This window comes from Kogia breviceps, chromosome 15, assembly GCF_026419965.1.
Source record: "Kogia breviceps isolate mKogBre1 chromosome 15, mKogBre1 haplotype 1, whole genome shotgun sequence".
NCBI classification, from domain to species: Eukaryota; Metazoa; Chordata; class Mammalia; order Artiodactyla; family Physeteridae; genus Kogia; species Kogia breviceps.
The window spans coordinates 53,336,158-53,351,472 of record NC_081324.1 but is presented as its reverse complement, the minus strand read 5'-3'; the positions used below and the strand labels follow the sequence as shown (position 1 = coordinate 53,351,472).

Here is a 15,315-nt window from a genome sequence, read left to right as displayed (position 1 = left end):
TCTGAAATAGCTAAGCTCAAAGAATAAATCAGCAGCAGAACTCTGTTTTGCGTTCTCCATCACGAAACCTCTGGCCAGCGTGGCCCTGTGCCAGTTACCAAGGAAAGTAAAAAAATAAATAAAAATCACATTTTGAAATAGGCAAGCAAATGACAGTATAGCCCATAGGTATTACAACAAAAATGCTATAGTACAGCTGTGGCAGCCAGGAAAGTACATGCCTGTAGACATAAATCTCCAATTAAACACGTTTTGTTATTTAGGATGTTAAGGTTACTTCTTCCCTGCAGACTAACTGATGTCAGAAGCAGGAATCAAGTTATGGCCACTGCAGAACTTAGAGGTCTTAAATCTTAACAAAATCCTTGCTCATGTTGGAGTGTAGCAGTTATGTGACGTAGATTGTGTCAGAGACAGATTTTGAAAACTGGCAGGTTGCAAAGGTGACTGGATATCCTTGAGGGATAATATCCTTATTTGAGCCCAGCACCTCTGCAGGCCCCTGGTACTATAAGGAAAATCCAGGATGCATTTAGCCTGGGTCCACTCAGTGTGAGGAAAGGGTTTTGAGAACAAAGTATAACCTTGCACATAATATCAGGCTGTTTGTCTTCCTGAAACGCATCTGCCAGCCATGTGGGCCCTGTTGGAGTCTTTCACCCTCTCAAACTTTCAGGCACTGGGAACCGCTGACCTCTCCTCCTCTCTCCCGTGACTCTTGTAGTCTGAGGTGGCTGTCCAGACAGCCGCAAGCCCCATCAGCTCCTGCCCCCTTCTCTTTCTCAGTTCCTGAAATGTCTCACTGTATCACCAGCCTGAATCAGCTGTTTGCTAATCTACACAGCTGGGGACTCTGGCCGGGGCTCTGGGGACACCTCCACTAATGGAATGTTTACTAGGCGTTACCTGCCCAACTCAACGCAGCTTTTAAGGATGCAGAAAGTCAACTCTTGAAAACATTGAGTGAAACAGAGTTGAACAATCTTTTTCTCTCTCTTTCAACCTCCCTGAGTCTCTAATGGTTCCCAAATTGCTATGAATTTCCAAGAAAGGGATATGGTAGGCAGTAACTCTCTTTTTCCCTCCAAAGGATAAACACTAGGAAAGATTAAGACGCTTCTCCATGATACCTTCCCTGATAATCCCAGTAAGATGTTCTCTGGGGTGCTTTTACCTCTCATGTCACATATGATTTAGTATCTAATTATAGAGTTGGATGAGACAGAGATTTGTATTCTTTTAGGAGCTGCTATAAGAATTTCTCATCCTCTTTGGATGAGGGTTAAGAAGCAGGACATCCTCTGAGTCCTGTATTAGGGGTTGCCTGTAAAGCCTTTGTTTCTTCGAACCCCTAATGGGTTTGAGTAGGTTAATTTGGAGGCAGTGCTGAATTGCTTTAATAACAAAAATATGAGACATTTGAAGTTCCCAGGGAAATTTCAGGAAGGAGAGAGGAGTCAGTCAGACTAAATGCTGCATGGGAAAAAGACCAGAGAGGAAAAAGAAAACAAACAAACAAACTAATGGTAGGTTTACTGAAAAGAAGCTTTAGGGAGAACACTAATTTTTTAAGCTGTTTGTTACCGGGAGCACAGTGTAAGCTGTTTTTTTGTCTCCACTATGAGTTCTTCAGTGATGATGGTTCCTTTGCCCACAGCGTGTGCATGTGAGCAGATTCTTTTGCGGATGTGTCTCTGCAGTGGAGGGGCTGGAGCTGGCAGGGGAAGCTGATGTCTGGGTGGCACCGTTACCTAGGTTCATGTCCCATCAACTCCACTGGTCTATAAGCAACTGTTTATTGACTGAGTGAATAAATGAATGCATGGATTTCTAAGCAGAAGAAGTAGATAAGCGTTTCTCTTTAACTGAGACTAGACCGGACTTCGCAGGCATTAATAGGAGAATTACTTAGGAAAGCCAGCACAGACTAGGGGATTAATATGTATTTGTCGAACTAACTAATCACTGAGTCAGAGAGAAAAAGGTGCTGTTCTTTTGCTTGTAAGCACGTTCTTCCATCTAGAAAGAACTAAAGCTTTAATCTTTGCCAGAAGAAGATGACTTGAATCATGAAAACCTGGATTTCTAGATTCCAAGCAAGATTTCTTCGCTGTTCTCTGAATAAGGAAACATGGTAAAATACAAAGATTTCCGACTTCTCCATTGTCTTAGGAGTAGTTGTTCTCTCACACATGTCTTCATAGCACTTCATAACGAACTAGTGTGCTGAGGTTCAGCACACTGTGTGGTAGATATCACACATCTTGTGTTTTTCCACATTTCAAGGTTCGGTTATAGCCAGGCCCTGTGTGCCATCTGTGGGCTGAAAAAGATGATCACAGAGGCTCTATTTCCTCCCTACGTGTCTCTTCTCTTTGAAAGCCTATCAGCTTCTTGAGGGAAGGGACCATGTCTCACTCATTTGTGCACCCCACTGTCTGGCAATCTCTGGTCCATAGTGAGCACTGAGTCAGCGCTTTTGAACTGAACTGCATGTGGGGGGAAAGCTGGGTGCTGGTGCAGTGATGGTGACCAACTCAAGAATAATTGGTTGGACAATAGCCAAGACATGGAAGCAACCTACATGTCCACTGACAGATGAATGGATAAAGAAGATGTGGTACATGTATACAATGGAATATTACTCAGCCATAAAAAAGAGTGAAAGAATGCCATTTGCAGCAACATGGACGGACCTAGAGATGATCATACTAAGTGAAGTCAGTCAGACAGAGAAAGACAAACACCATATGATATCACTTAGATGTGGAATCTCAAATGTGACACAAATGAGTTATTTATGAAACAGAAACAGGCTCACAGACATAGGAAACAGACTTATGGTTACCAAATGGGAAAGGGGATGGGGAAGGGATAAATTAGGAGTTTGGGAGTAGCAGATACAAGCTACTATATATAAAATAGATAAACAACAAGTTCTTACTGTATAACACAGGGAACTATAGTCAATATCCTATAATAAACCATAATAGAAAAGAAAAAAAGAAGAAGAATTGGTTAGGTCTCCCTGGAAAGGTCTGGTCTTAACACTTTGACTTGTCATCAAAAGTATCCTTTAATTGCACACCCACACCTGGCAGATGTGTGAAATGACAAGTTCATTATCAGTGTCATAGGAATTGCATCGTGTCCATGTGAGGAGGGGGATTTGGGCTTTTGGTAGAAAGCATGGCTGACATAACATTGCCCTACCTTTCCAGTTCCCTATCTTTAGGAATTCCCAGCCAAGTCTGTCTTTTGAAATGCATTTAGTGGGAAACCATCCGTCAGTCCCAGTTATCCAGTGGAAGGAGAGTGGGGAAGGATTTGGCCGTCCTTGCAGGAGGCATGCTGGGCTCCTGAGATGCCACAGTTGGTGGAAGAGGTGACCCCAGAGCCTGGCATCTGCAAAGGAGGGCTTTAGGCTCAGTTACGTGAAGATAACTTGACCCTTTGGACAGTTGATTATTCAGTCATTCATTCACCCAAGTTTCTTAAGCCTCTGCTCTTTGACAGGCACCATTCTAGGTACATGGGATTCATTCATGAAGTCAGACAGAAAAAAATTTCTGCTCACAGCATGCATGATGACACACACACACACATAAATGAGGATGATACCAGAGAGTAATATTAAAATAGGATTGTTTGACGCAGAGTGGCTGGGTGGTGGTCCGGAAAGGCATCTCGAAGATACCATACCTCAGCTGAGACCTGAATTGGAAGGAGTCGCCTGAGGGACAGGAGGAAGAGCACTCCAGACAGAAGGAACAGCCAGTGCAGGGACACTGTGGTCTTTCTCAGAAAGCGTGGTATGTTCCAGGAGCAGAAGGACAGCCACCGTGAGGAGCATGGTGGGCGAGCAGAGGGTGGAGCAGGTGGAGACAGCTGAAGTTGAGTCCAGCACTGAGCCTGCACTTCCGGCCTCACTGTGGTTAATGCTCTGTCTTTTCTTCTCCCGCAGACGACTTCGCAGAGGAGGAGGAGGTGCATTCCTTCGGTTACAAGCGGTTTGGTGAGTTCTAGCAAAGCTCTGTTCCTTCTCTGTGCTTGATCTGGGATATGGTAACATGACCGTGGCTGGACCTCTGACACACATGAACATGTGTGGCTCTGAGACCCAATTTTGGTTGGAAATTGAATTTCTGTATAACAGGTGGATGATTTCTCAGAGAATCTGAGGCTAGTGGGACAGGAGTTACTCCCAGGCATGGGGAAGTGATGGGATGCTTAGGGGGGTTGGCTGAATACAAACCTCTTGGCTTAAGAGGCAAAACATGGTGGGAAAGGTAAATCTGTGATAAGATAGGCATTTCTCTATTTTGAGATTTAGAAAACATCTTTTCCCTTTTCCCTCAGGCCCCATATTCATAACTTAAGTGTCAGTGGTGAAATGAGAGGAAGACATTTTTCAGGAACCCAGCTAGACACAGGTGCTCCAAGGTAGTCGGAACAGTGGCCCCTAAAGATATCCTCATCCTAATCCCTGGAACCTGAATTTTACCTTATATGGCATAAAGTGCTTTGCAGATGTGATCAAGTTAAGAGCTTCAGCAGGGGAGGTTATTCTGGCTTATCCGGGTGGGCTCTAAACGCAAGCACAATTGTCCTTATAAGAGGGAGGGAGAGGAAGATTTGACGGCTGAGAAAAGAGGGCAATGAGATGATGGGAACAGATATTGGAGTGATAAGCTATGCAGGTGGAGGGAGGAGGGGCCACAAGCCAAGGGATACAGGTGGGCACTGGAAGCTGAAAAAGGTGAGGAAACATTTTCTGTTCAGAGAACTCTGGTGGGAATGTGGCCCCACCAACATCTTGATTTCAGCCGACTAAAGCTGATCTCAGACTTCTGGCCTCTCAAACCGTAAGAGAAGAAATCTGTGCTCTTTTAAGCCACCCCGTTTGTGGTGATCTGTCCCAGCAGCCACAGGGATCTAATCCATGCTTCTCTGCCCACTCACGGATGCCCTTCTGTCTTTGACCACATTTCCCGGGATCTGCAGTTGGGCCTCAAACTGCCGGTGAAAACATTACAAAGTTCCAAAGACGGTTCAAGGGAACTGAGGTTTTTCTGTCCAGCCCATTTCTGTGCCTTGGTCAGAGGAAATGAGGAATAGAGGATAGAGGAGAAAAGAATGAGAGTGTGTGTGTGTATCTGAGAGAGAGAGAGAGAGAGAGAATATGAAAGGGAATAAATCTACTTCCTGTTGCTTAAAAAAAGTCCTGGCTGGACCTTGATTAAATTTAACATCCCCCAGCTTCTCTGGCTCCCTCATTGCTTTAGCATTTTTCTTCTGGATACACACTGTTGCATTTCTTTCTGGGAAAAAAAATAGGGCTTTAAAGTGAGAATGCAGTGGCACGAAGCCCACGGCCCCTCCATTCATGTGCTGGCAGAGAGGTTTCTGCCCACCGTGCTCTTCCCTCTCCCATGCTACTGTTCTTTATCTGCACAATGACATGTTTCTGCATTGGTACCATGTGTTATTCTGCTTTCCCACTGTGGGTTCACTGAAGGTTGTCATAGGAGTGAAGAGAAACCAGACATTATAGAGGAAAGAAAAAACAAAACAAAAATTAAAAGGCAGAACTAAAGAGGAAAATCAAACCTGTAAAGATAAGGCAGAATAAATGTTGACGTGTCTGTGTATTTTGGAGATCAGCAGATTTCAAATCTCTACACAGAAATCAGTAGAAAGATGAAGAACCAAGAGAAAAGAGTGACCTTGAGAGAAATTTTATTTAAAATGTCATGATCCTGTAACTAGCTAGATGGGCAGGGATTTGGTGGAAAACACAAAAGCATAGTAAGTTGCTGAAAGGATTTAATTTATGGTAGTTAAATTGTGTGTGGAAACCATAAACTGATGACTCAGAGGGGAGACATGATAACAGCGTACAAATATTGGAGAACCAGGGAGACATGGAGAGAGTGATACCACGTGGCACAAGTAGAAGAAGAGAGGAATGAAATTAAAAGAGAAACTTTGGAAGGAGCTATGAGAGAGACATCCCGAGGCTGAGAATTCTTGGGTTCAGCTTTTAGGCACAGTGATGGATATCCAGCACAGGGGTGGAGTAGAAGAGGCTTTGTGATGATTTATATCAGCCTTTACTTTAAAAAAAAAATTAATTTATTAATTAATTAATTTTTGGCTGCGTCAGGTCTTCATTGCTGCGGCGGGCTTTCTGTAGCTGCACTAAGCGGGGGCTACTCTTGGTTGCGGTGTGCGGGCTCCTCATTGCGGTGGCTTCTCTTGTTGCCGAGCACAGGCTCTAGGTGAGCGGGCTCAGTAGTTGTGGCTCGCAGGCTCTAGAGCGCAGGCTCAATAGTTGTGGCACATGGCTTAGTTGCTCCACAGCATGTGGGATCTTTCCGGACCAGGGCTCGAACCCATGTCCCCTGCATTGACAGACAGATTCTTAACAGCAGCGCCCACCAGGCAAGTCCCTCAGCCTTTACTTTTATAGATAAGGAAGGTGAGGCCCAGATAGATCAAGTCCTTGCTCTAGCAGGTTAGCTGGAGCTGGCTTGGATGCTGCGTCTTCTAACTCTGAGGCTAGCATAATTTTGAGGAGGGGTCCAACCGTGAGATTGAGGTGACCTCTCAATTCCTGTGTCCTAGAAGTGTCCCTGCAGTTCTGGAATCTTAAAGTGGGCTGGACACCAGTCTGGCTCCACCAGGGAGACCTCATCACTTTTACAGGGCCTAGGACTCTGCACCTGGTTTTACAGAAAGTAAATGGGTTTCTAGTTCCTAAGCTGTGGCGGAGGCTGGTCATTGAAAGCAGCAGGACCCAAGAACCCATTCCTTCAGGTATGATTCAACTTTAACCATTAAAGGAAGGCAAAGTTGGTGAAAGGTGGTGAGTGGGAGGCGTCCGGAGACCAGGCAGTTCTGTCGGCCCCGCCCCTACTTACTCCTGTGACTTGAGACCAGTCACTTCCACACTGTGGGCCTCAGTGCTGCATCTGCCCTGTGGGCAGAGTGACACTTGCCACGGTAGTAAGTCTACCTCACAAGCCTTTGGTGAGACTGAGAAGGATAGCAGATGGACCAGTGCTTCGAAGTTGCAGCACTGTGAAAACAAGGGTGGTGTTACCACTTTCCTGAGATTTGAGGCTGCTTTCACTGTTCAGACATTTTGGTCCAGCCACTGCCAAATATCAAAATGCGACAGGTCTGAAATCTCATTCCTGAAGAGAGATATAAAGATGAACATGGTAATATCATTGGCTTTTATTTTTGCAAAATAGCCTGGATAACATATAGGGGTTAGTTATTGTCTAATTTCAGGTATGTCTTGTTTGTGCAAATACAGTGGTCACAGCTTGAATTTAGGCTGCAGATGAACCAGGGATTAATTATTTGCAGGCAAAGGGGCCACTATTTTAGCCAATTGGTAGCTTGTTTCCAAAGTTATTGATATATAGTTATTCAGAAACATATGCTACGTAAAGTCAAGGCTTGTTTATGTAATAATACTGTCCTTTTTCAAATTCAGTATAATATTTAATAAAGAGCAAAATGGGTGATCATCTCCAGTAATCTAGTATGTGATGGTATTATTTTAAGATGGTCATCCTTTGTCTAGTCAAGAATTCATTGTTGCATTTTGGTCTCAACGAAGGCTTCTACTTTTCTTCCATCTCTCTATATGTCCTGCTCGTTAGCCCCTTTCCCAAGGTTCTGGGCAGGTGTCTGGAGAAGAGATGGAGTTAAATCTGGTGGGTTTGCACTTATCTGCTCTTCTGATGAAAGTTTTGATGAGGGGAAACTTTGAAAGGTTAAGGAAGTGAGCGTTTTCAAATTTTCATCAGGCTCTGCAGGTCAGCGTTTCTTGGCCTCAGTGTGCAGAGCTAATTAATTTGGGAGGTAACTATAGTTACAGTTTGGCAGAGTTCATTCTCTGGAACATGGGGTACCAGTATATAAAGTTTTATTTTTTATGGATAGAATATGATCTATACTACAATGATATCTTTCTACTTATTTCCCAGTTACTTTTTTCTTCAAAAATATGACACATGGCTCTAGTATCCTTAATTATTATAGTTAGCAGAAAGGGAACGAGAATTCATTCATATTCTATGGGACAAATATGAATTCATAAAATTTGGAATTTGCGATAAGTTGCTCCAAAAATGTCTTCTGAAATCTTCTGATTAGTCATGTGATTAACATGAGTGCATTCAAGTTAAAAAAATTTTTTTTCCATTAAAATGGTAGAGTAGGAGGAAGGAAGAATGTCATTTCAGCTCCAAGGGATAAGTGCATCACAGTTCCAGAGAAGGGGAGAAGTGTGGGAAGAGGGGTGGCTTCCAGATCCTGCTTTTTAACCCATGTACAAATGATTGCAACAAATCCAGTTCACATTTGTTTATCACTTTTATCTTCCCAAAGGACGTACTAATGTAGTTTTCATTCACCACTACTCCATGAAGCCAACAGGCCAGGCACCATCTTTCCTATTTGATGGCTGCTTGTCATCTTTTCGGGAGGCGGTGGGGTGCAGTGGTTGGGTGTGTGGGCGCTGGAACCAGGTGGGTGGCTTTGGATCCAAGTTCTAGCACTCACCAACTATGTGACCTTGGACACGTGATTATCCAAAGCTGTGAAGTCCGTTTCCTCGCTTGTAATGTTTGGGTCATCACAGGCCAACTCCATAGGGCTGTTGTGGAATTAAACATGCTGCTGGGTTGGCACAGTGCCTGGCACACTGTGAGGGTCCCATAAATGTTGACCAATATCCTATTATTAGATTCCTTCTTGAACCTTTTGATCCTGATGCTTGAACATGGAACTAGGGTTTAGTAAGCCCCTGGAACCTTCTGATGTCCTGCAGCCTCATGGATTCTGGCTGCATCACACCCCCTGCTTTCCTGCTAAAAGCTGGGAGAGGCGAGAAGGCTTGGGGACATGGCTTTCTGCCCCAGCACCCTGGTGGGCGGTGTGGGAGCCTAATGGCGAGTACCACCCTGGGTGTCCCTTACCCTCCCTCTGGAGCCTGCTTTGCCCCTTTTCTGTGCTGGGGGAAAGCGGGATGGGGGGACAAGACTGACTTTGTTTCACTGGTTGCATTGGGTTCTCTTGTGTTATCTTTGGAATAGGACCTGGTGTAATAATGGGATGTCGGAAGTTGGACTGATGCAGGAATCAGAGGCACATGGTTCCTTCCGTCTGTGAACATCGTGGGTAGATTTAAGGGTTGACAGTGAGCAACTGGGGGCAGCTGGAAACATTTGTTGTTTGTGTTTGACGAACAAAGCTTTGACAAAAGTGCTTCCTTGGGGCTCAGCAATAGGGAGTGTTAATAGCTATGAGAGAATAAGATCTCAAAAATTGCAAACTGTGAAATAGTAGCAAAAAGTACAAGGAAGCGTATTCTATGGAGCAGAACTCAAATCTTTTGTAAAAACTAAGTGGAAAAATTCTAAGAGAACTACTGAAAAATTACATAAGGGTAACAGTCCAAAAAGGGATACCAGATGCCTTTTCCTAAGTGTATTCGCCGGAGTCAGTTCTTGACTTTATTTTTTTAGAAAAAGTGAGTTTTGTTTACCTGCAACTTCACAGGCCTCCCTCTACTTATAGTTTCACACAGGCTTTCTTCCCTTGGACAATAATTTTGGCTTAGCAAGAATATTTTTAACAGTTTAACCTGCACAGTGCAGGGCGTGTGGGAGCAGCCCGAGAGATCTGTGTGGAGTAAAACCCAGCCCTGCCCCAGAACGCCCCCGACCCTGCTCCTTTTTTCATCATCCCCCCCGCCCCCCCACTTCCTAACCCACCTTCCAAAGAGATAATATATGAAACTTCAAATCAGGGGTGCTAGTTAAATCATGGAGCTGTGTCTTCCCAAGAGGGCTTGAGGAAGTGAATGTCTAGAAAGTGCAGAGGACCACTTGGACTTCTGAAAAATGACAATACAGGTATGCTTAGCCAGAAAGAAAGGTTCCTTCTGAGGCACATGGTGAGTTTCTGCTTTCAGTGTAGAAAGGGTTGCAAGAGTTGACCAAGAAGATGATGAACTCTCTCTGGGAAGCTGCCCAACATAGACACTTGGCCGCCCCCCCTTCTGGATGTTTGGGCTTGGGGACCAGGCTGCCTGTCTCTGCTCTCCCCGGACTCTTCCCAGAAGCCTGGCTTCATCTTGGATTTGGAGAAGGTGCCGCTTTGAAGTCATCTACCTCCAACCATAGAGGAGGGCTCCACGCATTCATCTGCACACAGCCCTTCCAGACCGGCACCAGCAGAGTTCACCCCTTTCTCTGATAAGAATGCCAGGAATTTCCATCATTTCCTGTGGGGAATGACTAAAGAAGCCCAGCGTGAGGCTGTCCTTTCAACATCACCTTTTCCAAACATCTCTAAATGGAAAGGGTACCACGCCAGGCAAAGGACTGACCCTGGGCAGGGAGATAAGTGAGGATGAGAGGCTGAATTGGTGCCCCTGTGGGGTTTCTCTTCAAAGCCATTCGCTTCCTTAGTGGCAGAGTCTTCTTTATGTGGCTTTGCAAATCCTAATGGAGTAGATATTTCTGGTTTTATGAGAACTGGGGGTCAAACGGCATGTGGAGAAGTAGATGCCAAAGAGATTCAGAACAGCTCACGTGGCCCCTCTCCGCATACTTCCAGTCAAGTAGTGGGGCTCCTGATACCTGAGAAAAAGGGTTTGCTAGCTGTTACTTCTTTTAAATAACTTGAGATTTCCTACTTTCTATCATTAGAGATAATATTCACAATCTCCCCTGCCAACAGTGTTCACCTGGGTTTCCCTTCTTTTCCATCAAGAGCTTCTCAACGGGCAACTCACTTCATCCCTGCCTCGTTTTTCTGCTCAGTTAAAATTTGTTCAACACCACATGGCCACGTGGTTATGATTTTTTTTCTATTTTCATGTGAAAGAAAGCATTAAGCATCTTTTCTTCAATGTCCTTTCTTGAGTATGTGCTAGGTAAAGCTTATGGTTTCCAGGGGGTAAGGCGGGGGGAGGGATAAATAATTGGGAGACTGGGATTGACATATACACACTACTATATATAAAACAGATAACTAATAAGAACCTACTGTGTAGCACAGGGAATGCTACTCAGTACTCTGTAATGACCTACATGGGAATAGAATCTAAAAAAAAGAGTCGATATATGTATATGTATAACTGGTTCACTTTGCTGTACAGCAGAAACTAACACAACATTGTAAATCAACTATACTCCAATAAAAATTAATTTTAAAAATTAAAGTAAAATACAGAGACTGTCTGAGGGAAAAAAAATAAAAGGAAAAAGAAATCTTGCTGCCCTCACTCCTGCATTCTCTGCTCTGCATAAGGGCCATACTTTGTTCAGGGAATATCAAAAGAGTCTGTTTTCTTGCATGGCTTTTTTTTTTTTTTTAATTGAAAGTCTTGGTGGCCACCAGCAAAGAATATATTGTAAGGAAGGTCGTGAGCACGGGGGGCTAAGAGCACGTCGCAGGTAACGTAGCAGGAGGTGACATAGCTGCCTCCTGGCTGAGGGAATGTACCCCAGAGTCAGCTGCCTCTGCTCAGCTTCCAGCTTTGCCACCTAACTGGTGAGATCGCCTCAGACCAGTTAACCTCCCAGGGCCTCTGTGTGCTTGTCTAAAAGACGGGGGTAATTATAGTATCTGCCTGTAGGACTCTCGTGAGAGCTCAAGAAGTTAGTACTTAGAGCAGCGCCTGGCACACAAAAAGACACACAAATGGTGCATCATGAGAAGTCACATAAATGGTTACAAGGTGGCTGTGGCAGTTCCAGGTGGGTGACAGACAGTCTTGGGTTCCCATGTCTTTTTGGAAGCAGGGAAGCTTTCCCAGGAGGCTTTCAGAGACTTTTCCTCGCGTGTCATTGGCCAACGTTGAGTCAGTCTTTTCCTAAATCAATTACGGACAAAGGGAATGGGCTGGCTCTGGGTGGCTTGGGCTCATCATCTGGGGCAAACTGTATGGTGAGGAATTAAGTACTCTGACCGCTGTTATTATGTATAAGTTAATATCCATAATATAGACTATTATAAATACATCATATGTATATTTAACGTGTAATATTGTTACATTTATAATTTAATGTTAAATTAGATGATGAATGATTATTAAATAACAATATAATTTAATTGTAATCTGACCAGTTATTATTTATAATTTGTTCCACATATAAAATTACCATGTTTTATATAACATGTTGAAAAATTCAGTTCATTCACAAAATAGCTGCAAGTTTCTTTTTATGATTTGGAATTTTGTTATAAATGGAGCTGCTGTGTGCTGAACTCTCAAGCACCAAGGGTTCTTAATTTTTGACAGTTTATAAAAAGAGAAACCTTCAAAAGACAAGAGATCAGTATGATAGAGAAGGGAATGAATAAATGAATGAACAAAAGTTGTTTTGCTTTCTTGGAACTTAGTTTTCTGAGTAGTATTCAGCAGATTTGGAAGAAACAATTTTTTTTTAGAACAGGAACTTGAAAAAAAAAAAAAAAGGAGACAGTCCCAAATCTCAGTGAATACAACTCCTGCCACAGGAAACATTGTGAAATTGGTCTTCTGTTCTGAGTCATAACTATAAACACTTTCTGCTTCTTCTGATATTTCATTTTTATCATTTTTATATGTTTTTGAAAACTGACATTTGGCCCTGATTGAAACAGTCTTCTTCTTTTATACACTAGGGTGTTTTTTTTTCTTCATTGGTGTAAATATTTCCATATATAGATCAATTTCTTTCACATGCTGAAAGATGAAGATGAAGGATTTTAGGCTTGTTGGGAAACAGGAGAATGGAATTAGAAGTCTGCAAAAGTTCTGGCAAAAAATCCAGACTACATTCTTATCCAAATGCCTAAAGATGCCCTCTATTCTCTAATATTTGAAATAACCTTTCTAACATGTCCATTTTGTTCTGTGAAGGAGGAAATTGTATAGATAAAAATCATTGCTGACGTTTTCGATTTTGAATCTTCAGTCTAAGCTCAAGCATTCAAAGCAGTATGAGTGAGAGAGAACCATATTCTTTTCCTTTGGGTTTTATTTTGTATTTATAAGAGGATGTCCTCATGATATCTCATATTTAATATTTGACCGGGGCCATTTGATAAGGAATATCAAAATGTATTGATTGCTCTGCCTCACGTTTTACATAGAAGTCTACTGTTGAATCACTTTTGGAAACAACTGAGGGGAAATAGGAATGCTTCTCATTCTGAGAAGAAATCACTGACTGCCGTGAACTGGGGTACAAAGATGAATAAACAAGGTCTCTGCTCTTGACTCTTTTATTCCTTATCAACATTTATAATGCATTTTAAAAAATTTCTCAGAAAACAACAGATATAAAAGTCCTTATGAAAACAACATTTTTCTCCTAAAAATGTTTATACTAGGAATAGCCCAGCTGATAAGCCTCATCAAAGGCTCCCCACAGAGTCAAAAGGTAGACATAGAACAGAGGGCTGCCACTTTGTGATGGAAGTGATATAAAATAGGGTGTCAGAGAATTACATATAAATTCTGCAGGTGGGCATAGAAAAAGAGAGTAAAACAGCTGGAGAACAGGGGGGAGATCCATTGGCCCAGGGATACGGTGAGTGAAGCGTTGATGGGAATCTGGGGAAGAGATTCAAGCAAGGAACACTGGCCTTAAACAGTGCCCTTTTTCTGGGAAATGTATGCATTTTGTGAGATTTGCTGAGAAACTGAAGCAAGCAAAACTCCTGGGAAAATGTCATTCTCAGTCAATGCAGAATGAAAGCAATGTGATATTTATTAACCACCCATAATGTGTTGGGTATCATGCACAATAAAGAAGGAAGACATGGCCTTTTGCCTTTGGGAATTTCAAGTGTAAAGGAAAGCAGAGTTTTCCAACGGGGTGTATTTGCATAAAAGAAAAATATCAGCCAACCCTACGAATTGCTTCCCCTCCCACCCGCAGAATTTCCAAAGGCACAATAGAGGGCACCACATGCCAGACGGAGTGCAAGCCGCCTCTTCTTTCTGCTGTTCTAAGTTCAGTATTGGCAAGACTTCAGTGGTTTCCGGATGAGGTTGGGGGTTCTCCTTTGCACCCGCCTCTCCCATCTGTGCACAGGAAGAGGGCGTATATGGCGTCCCTGTCCTTTGCCCCCAAGAAAAAGTTCAGGACGAGATGTGAGAACCTGTTTGATATAAGCCAGTGAGAGAAGGTTGGAAGGTAATTTCTGTCTCCAGATGGTGTACATGCCGTGGACCCAGCTGTTACCAAACTGTTGCCATGTAAACCTGCTCTGCTTATTAACAGCAGCTTTGTGCCTTGAAAACACAATTCAGTAAGTGTGTAGTAAGATAATTTGGTTTAGAATCCTTCACTATTCAACTTTTTTTTTTTTTGGCCGCACTGTGCGGCACGTGGGATCTTAGTTCCCCAACCAGGGATCGAACCCACGACCCCTCAGTGAAAGCGCCGAGTCCTAACCACTGAACTGCCAGGGAATTCCCATATTTGGTCCACTTTTGATGAACCAAAACGTACCTCCTGTAAACAGTGAATAAGGATCACAGAGGGCCCGAGTGACCTCAAACACGTAAATTTCCACTAAGCCTTGGTTTGCTTGTTATGGAAAGAGGGATAACAACACTACCCATGAGAGAGGGCGCGTCGAAGATTATTTAAGGGAAGTGAAATGCTTAGCACATTGCCTGACACTTAGAAACTGTTCCATAAGTGCTCATCGGGGAAAGAGAACCAGATTTTTTTAAAAAATTGAGTTCAGTACTTCATTTGAACTCCTTTTTCTCTCTGTCTACCCAGGCACATACGTCTGTATATACTGTGTGTGTGTACGTGTGTGCATCACTGTGTATTTGAAGAGTTCTGAATTGGAAGCATGGAGATCAGAATCGTAGTCTTTCTTTTCCTACAGTTAACTAGCTGTGTGAATTTTGCAAAATGATGTAAACTCTCTGGGTCTCAAATAAGCTGGTCTGCAAAGGAAGGGGGTTGGTGTAGATGATTTCAAAGACTTCTTTAGGCCATCCTGGGTTATGGGTTTGCGACTATAATGTGATCCAAGGCTCTATTCTGCCACTACATGTGATTTTTTAAAATATATGTTATTTTTCACCCTTTCTTTTACTTACTCCAACAATTCAGAATAAATATTTTGGTACCCTTATTTCAGACATATTTTCCCAGGTATCTGATACGAAATTTAGCAAAAATGGCAGATGGAAAGCTATCCTCTCTTCACATCAGTTTTGTTCAACATGTCAGCGATCTCATGTTTGTTGGGTTTCCATTTGGTTGTATGTTC

The 15,315-nt window shown here is 43.0% G+C and overlaps 1 protein-coding gene across 1 annotated transcript in view; it reads left to right on the top strand.

Moving 5' to 3' along the window:
* COLEC12 (collectin subfamily member 12) overlaps positions 1-15,315 on the top strand; it is a 196,468-nt gene that overhangs the window by 13,979 nt on the left and 167,174 nt on the right. The window contains exon 2 of the mRNA XM_059039964.2: positions 3,965-4,015. Within this exon, the coding sequence (XP_058895947.1) occupies positions 3,965-4,015 (51 nt within the window). The remainder of the gene's footprint in view (positions 1-3,964; positions 4,016-15,315) is intronic.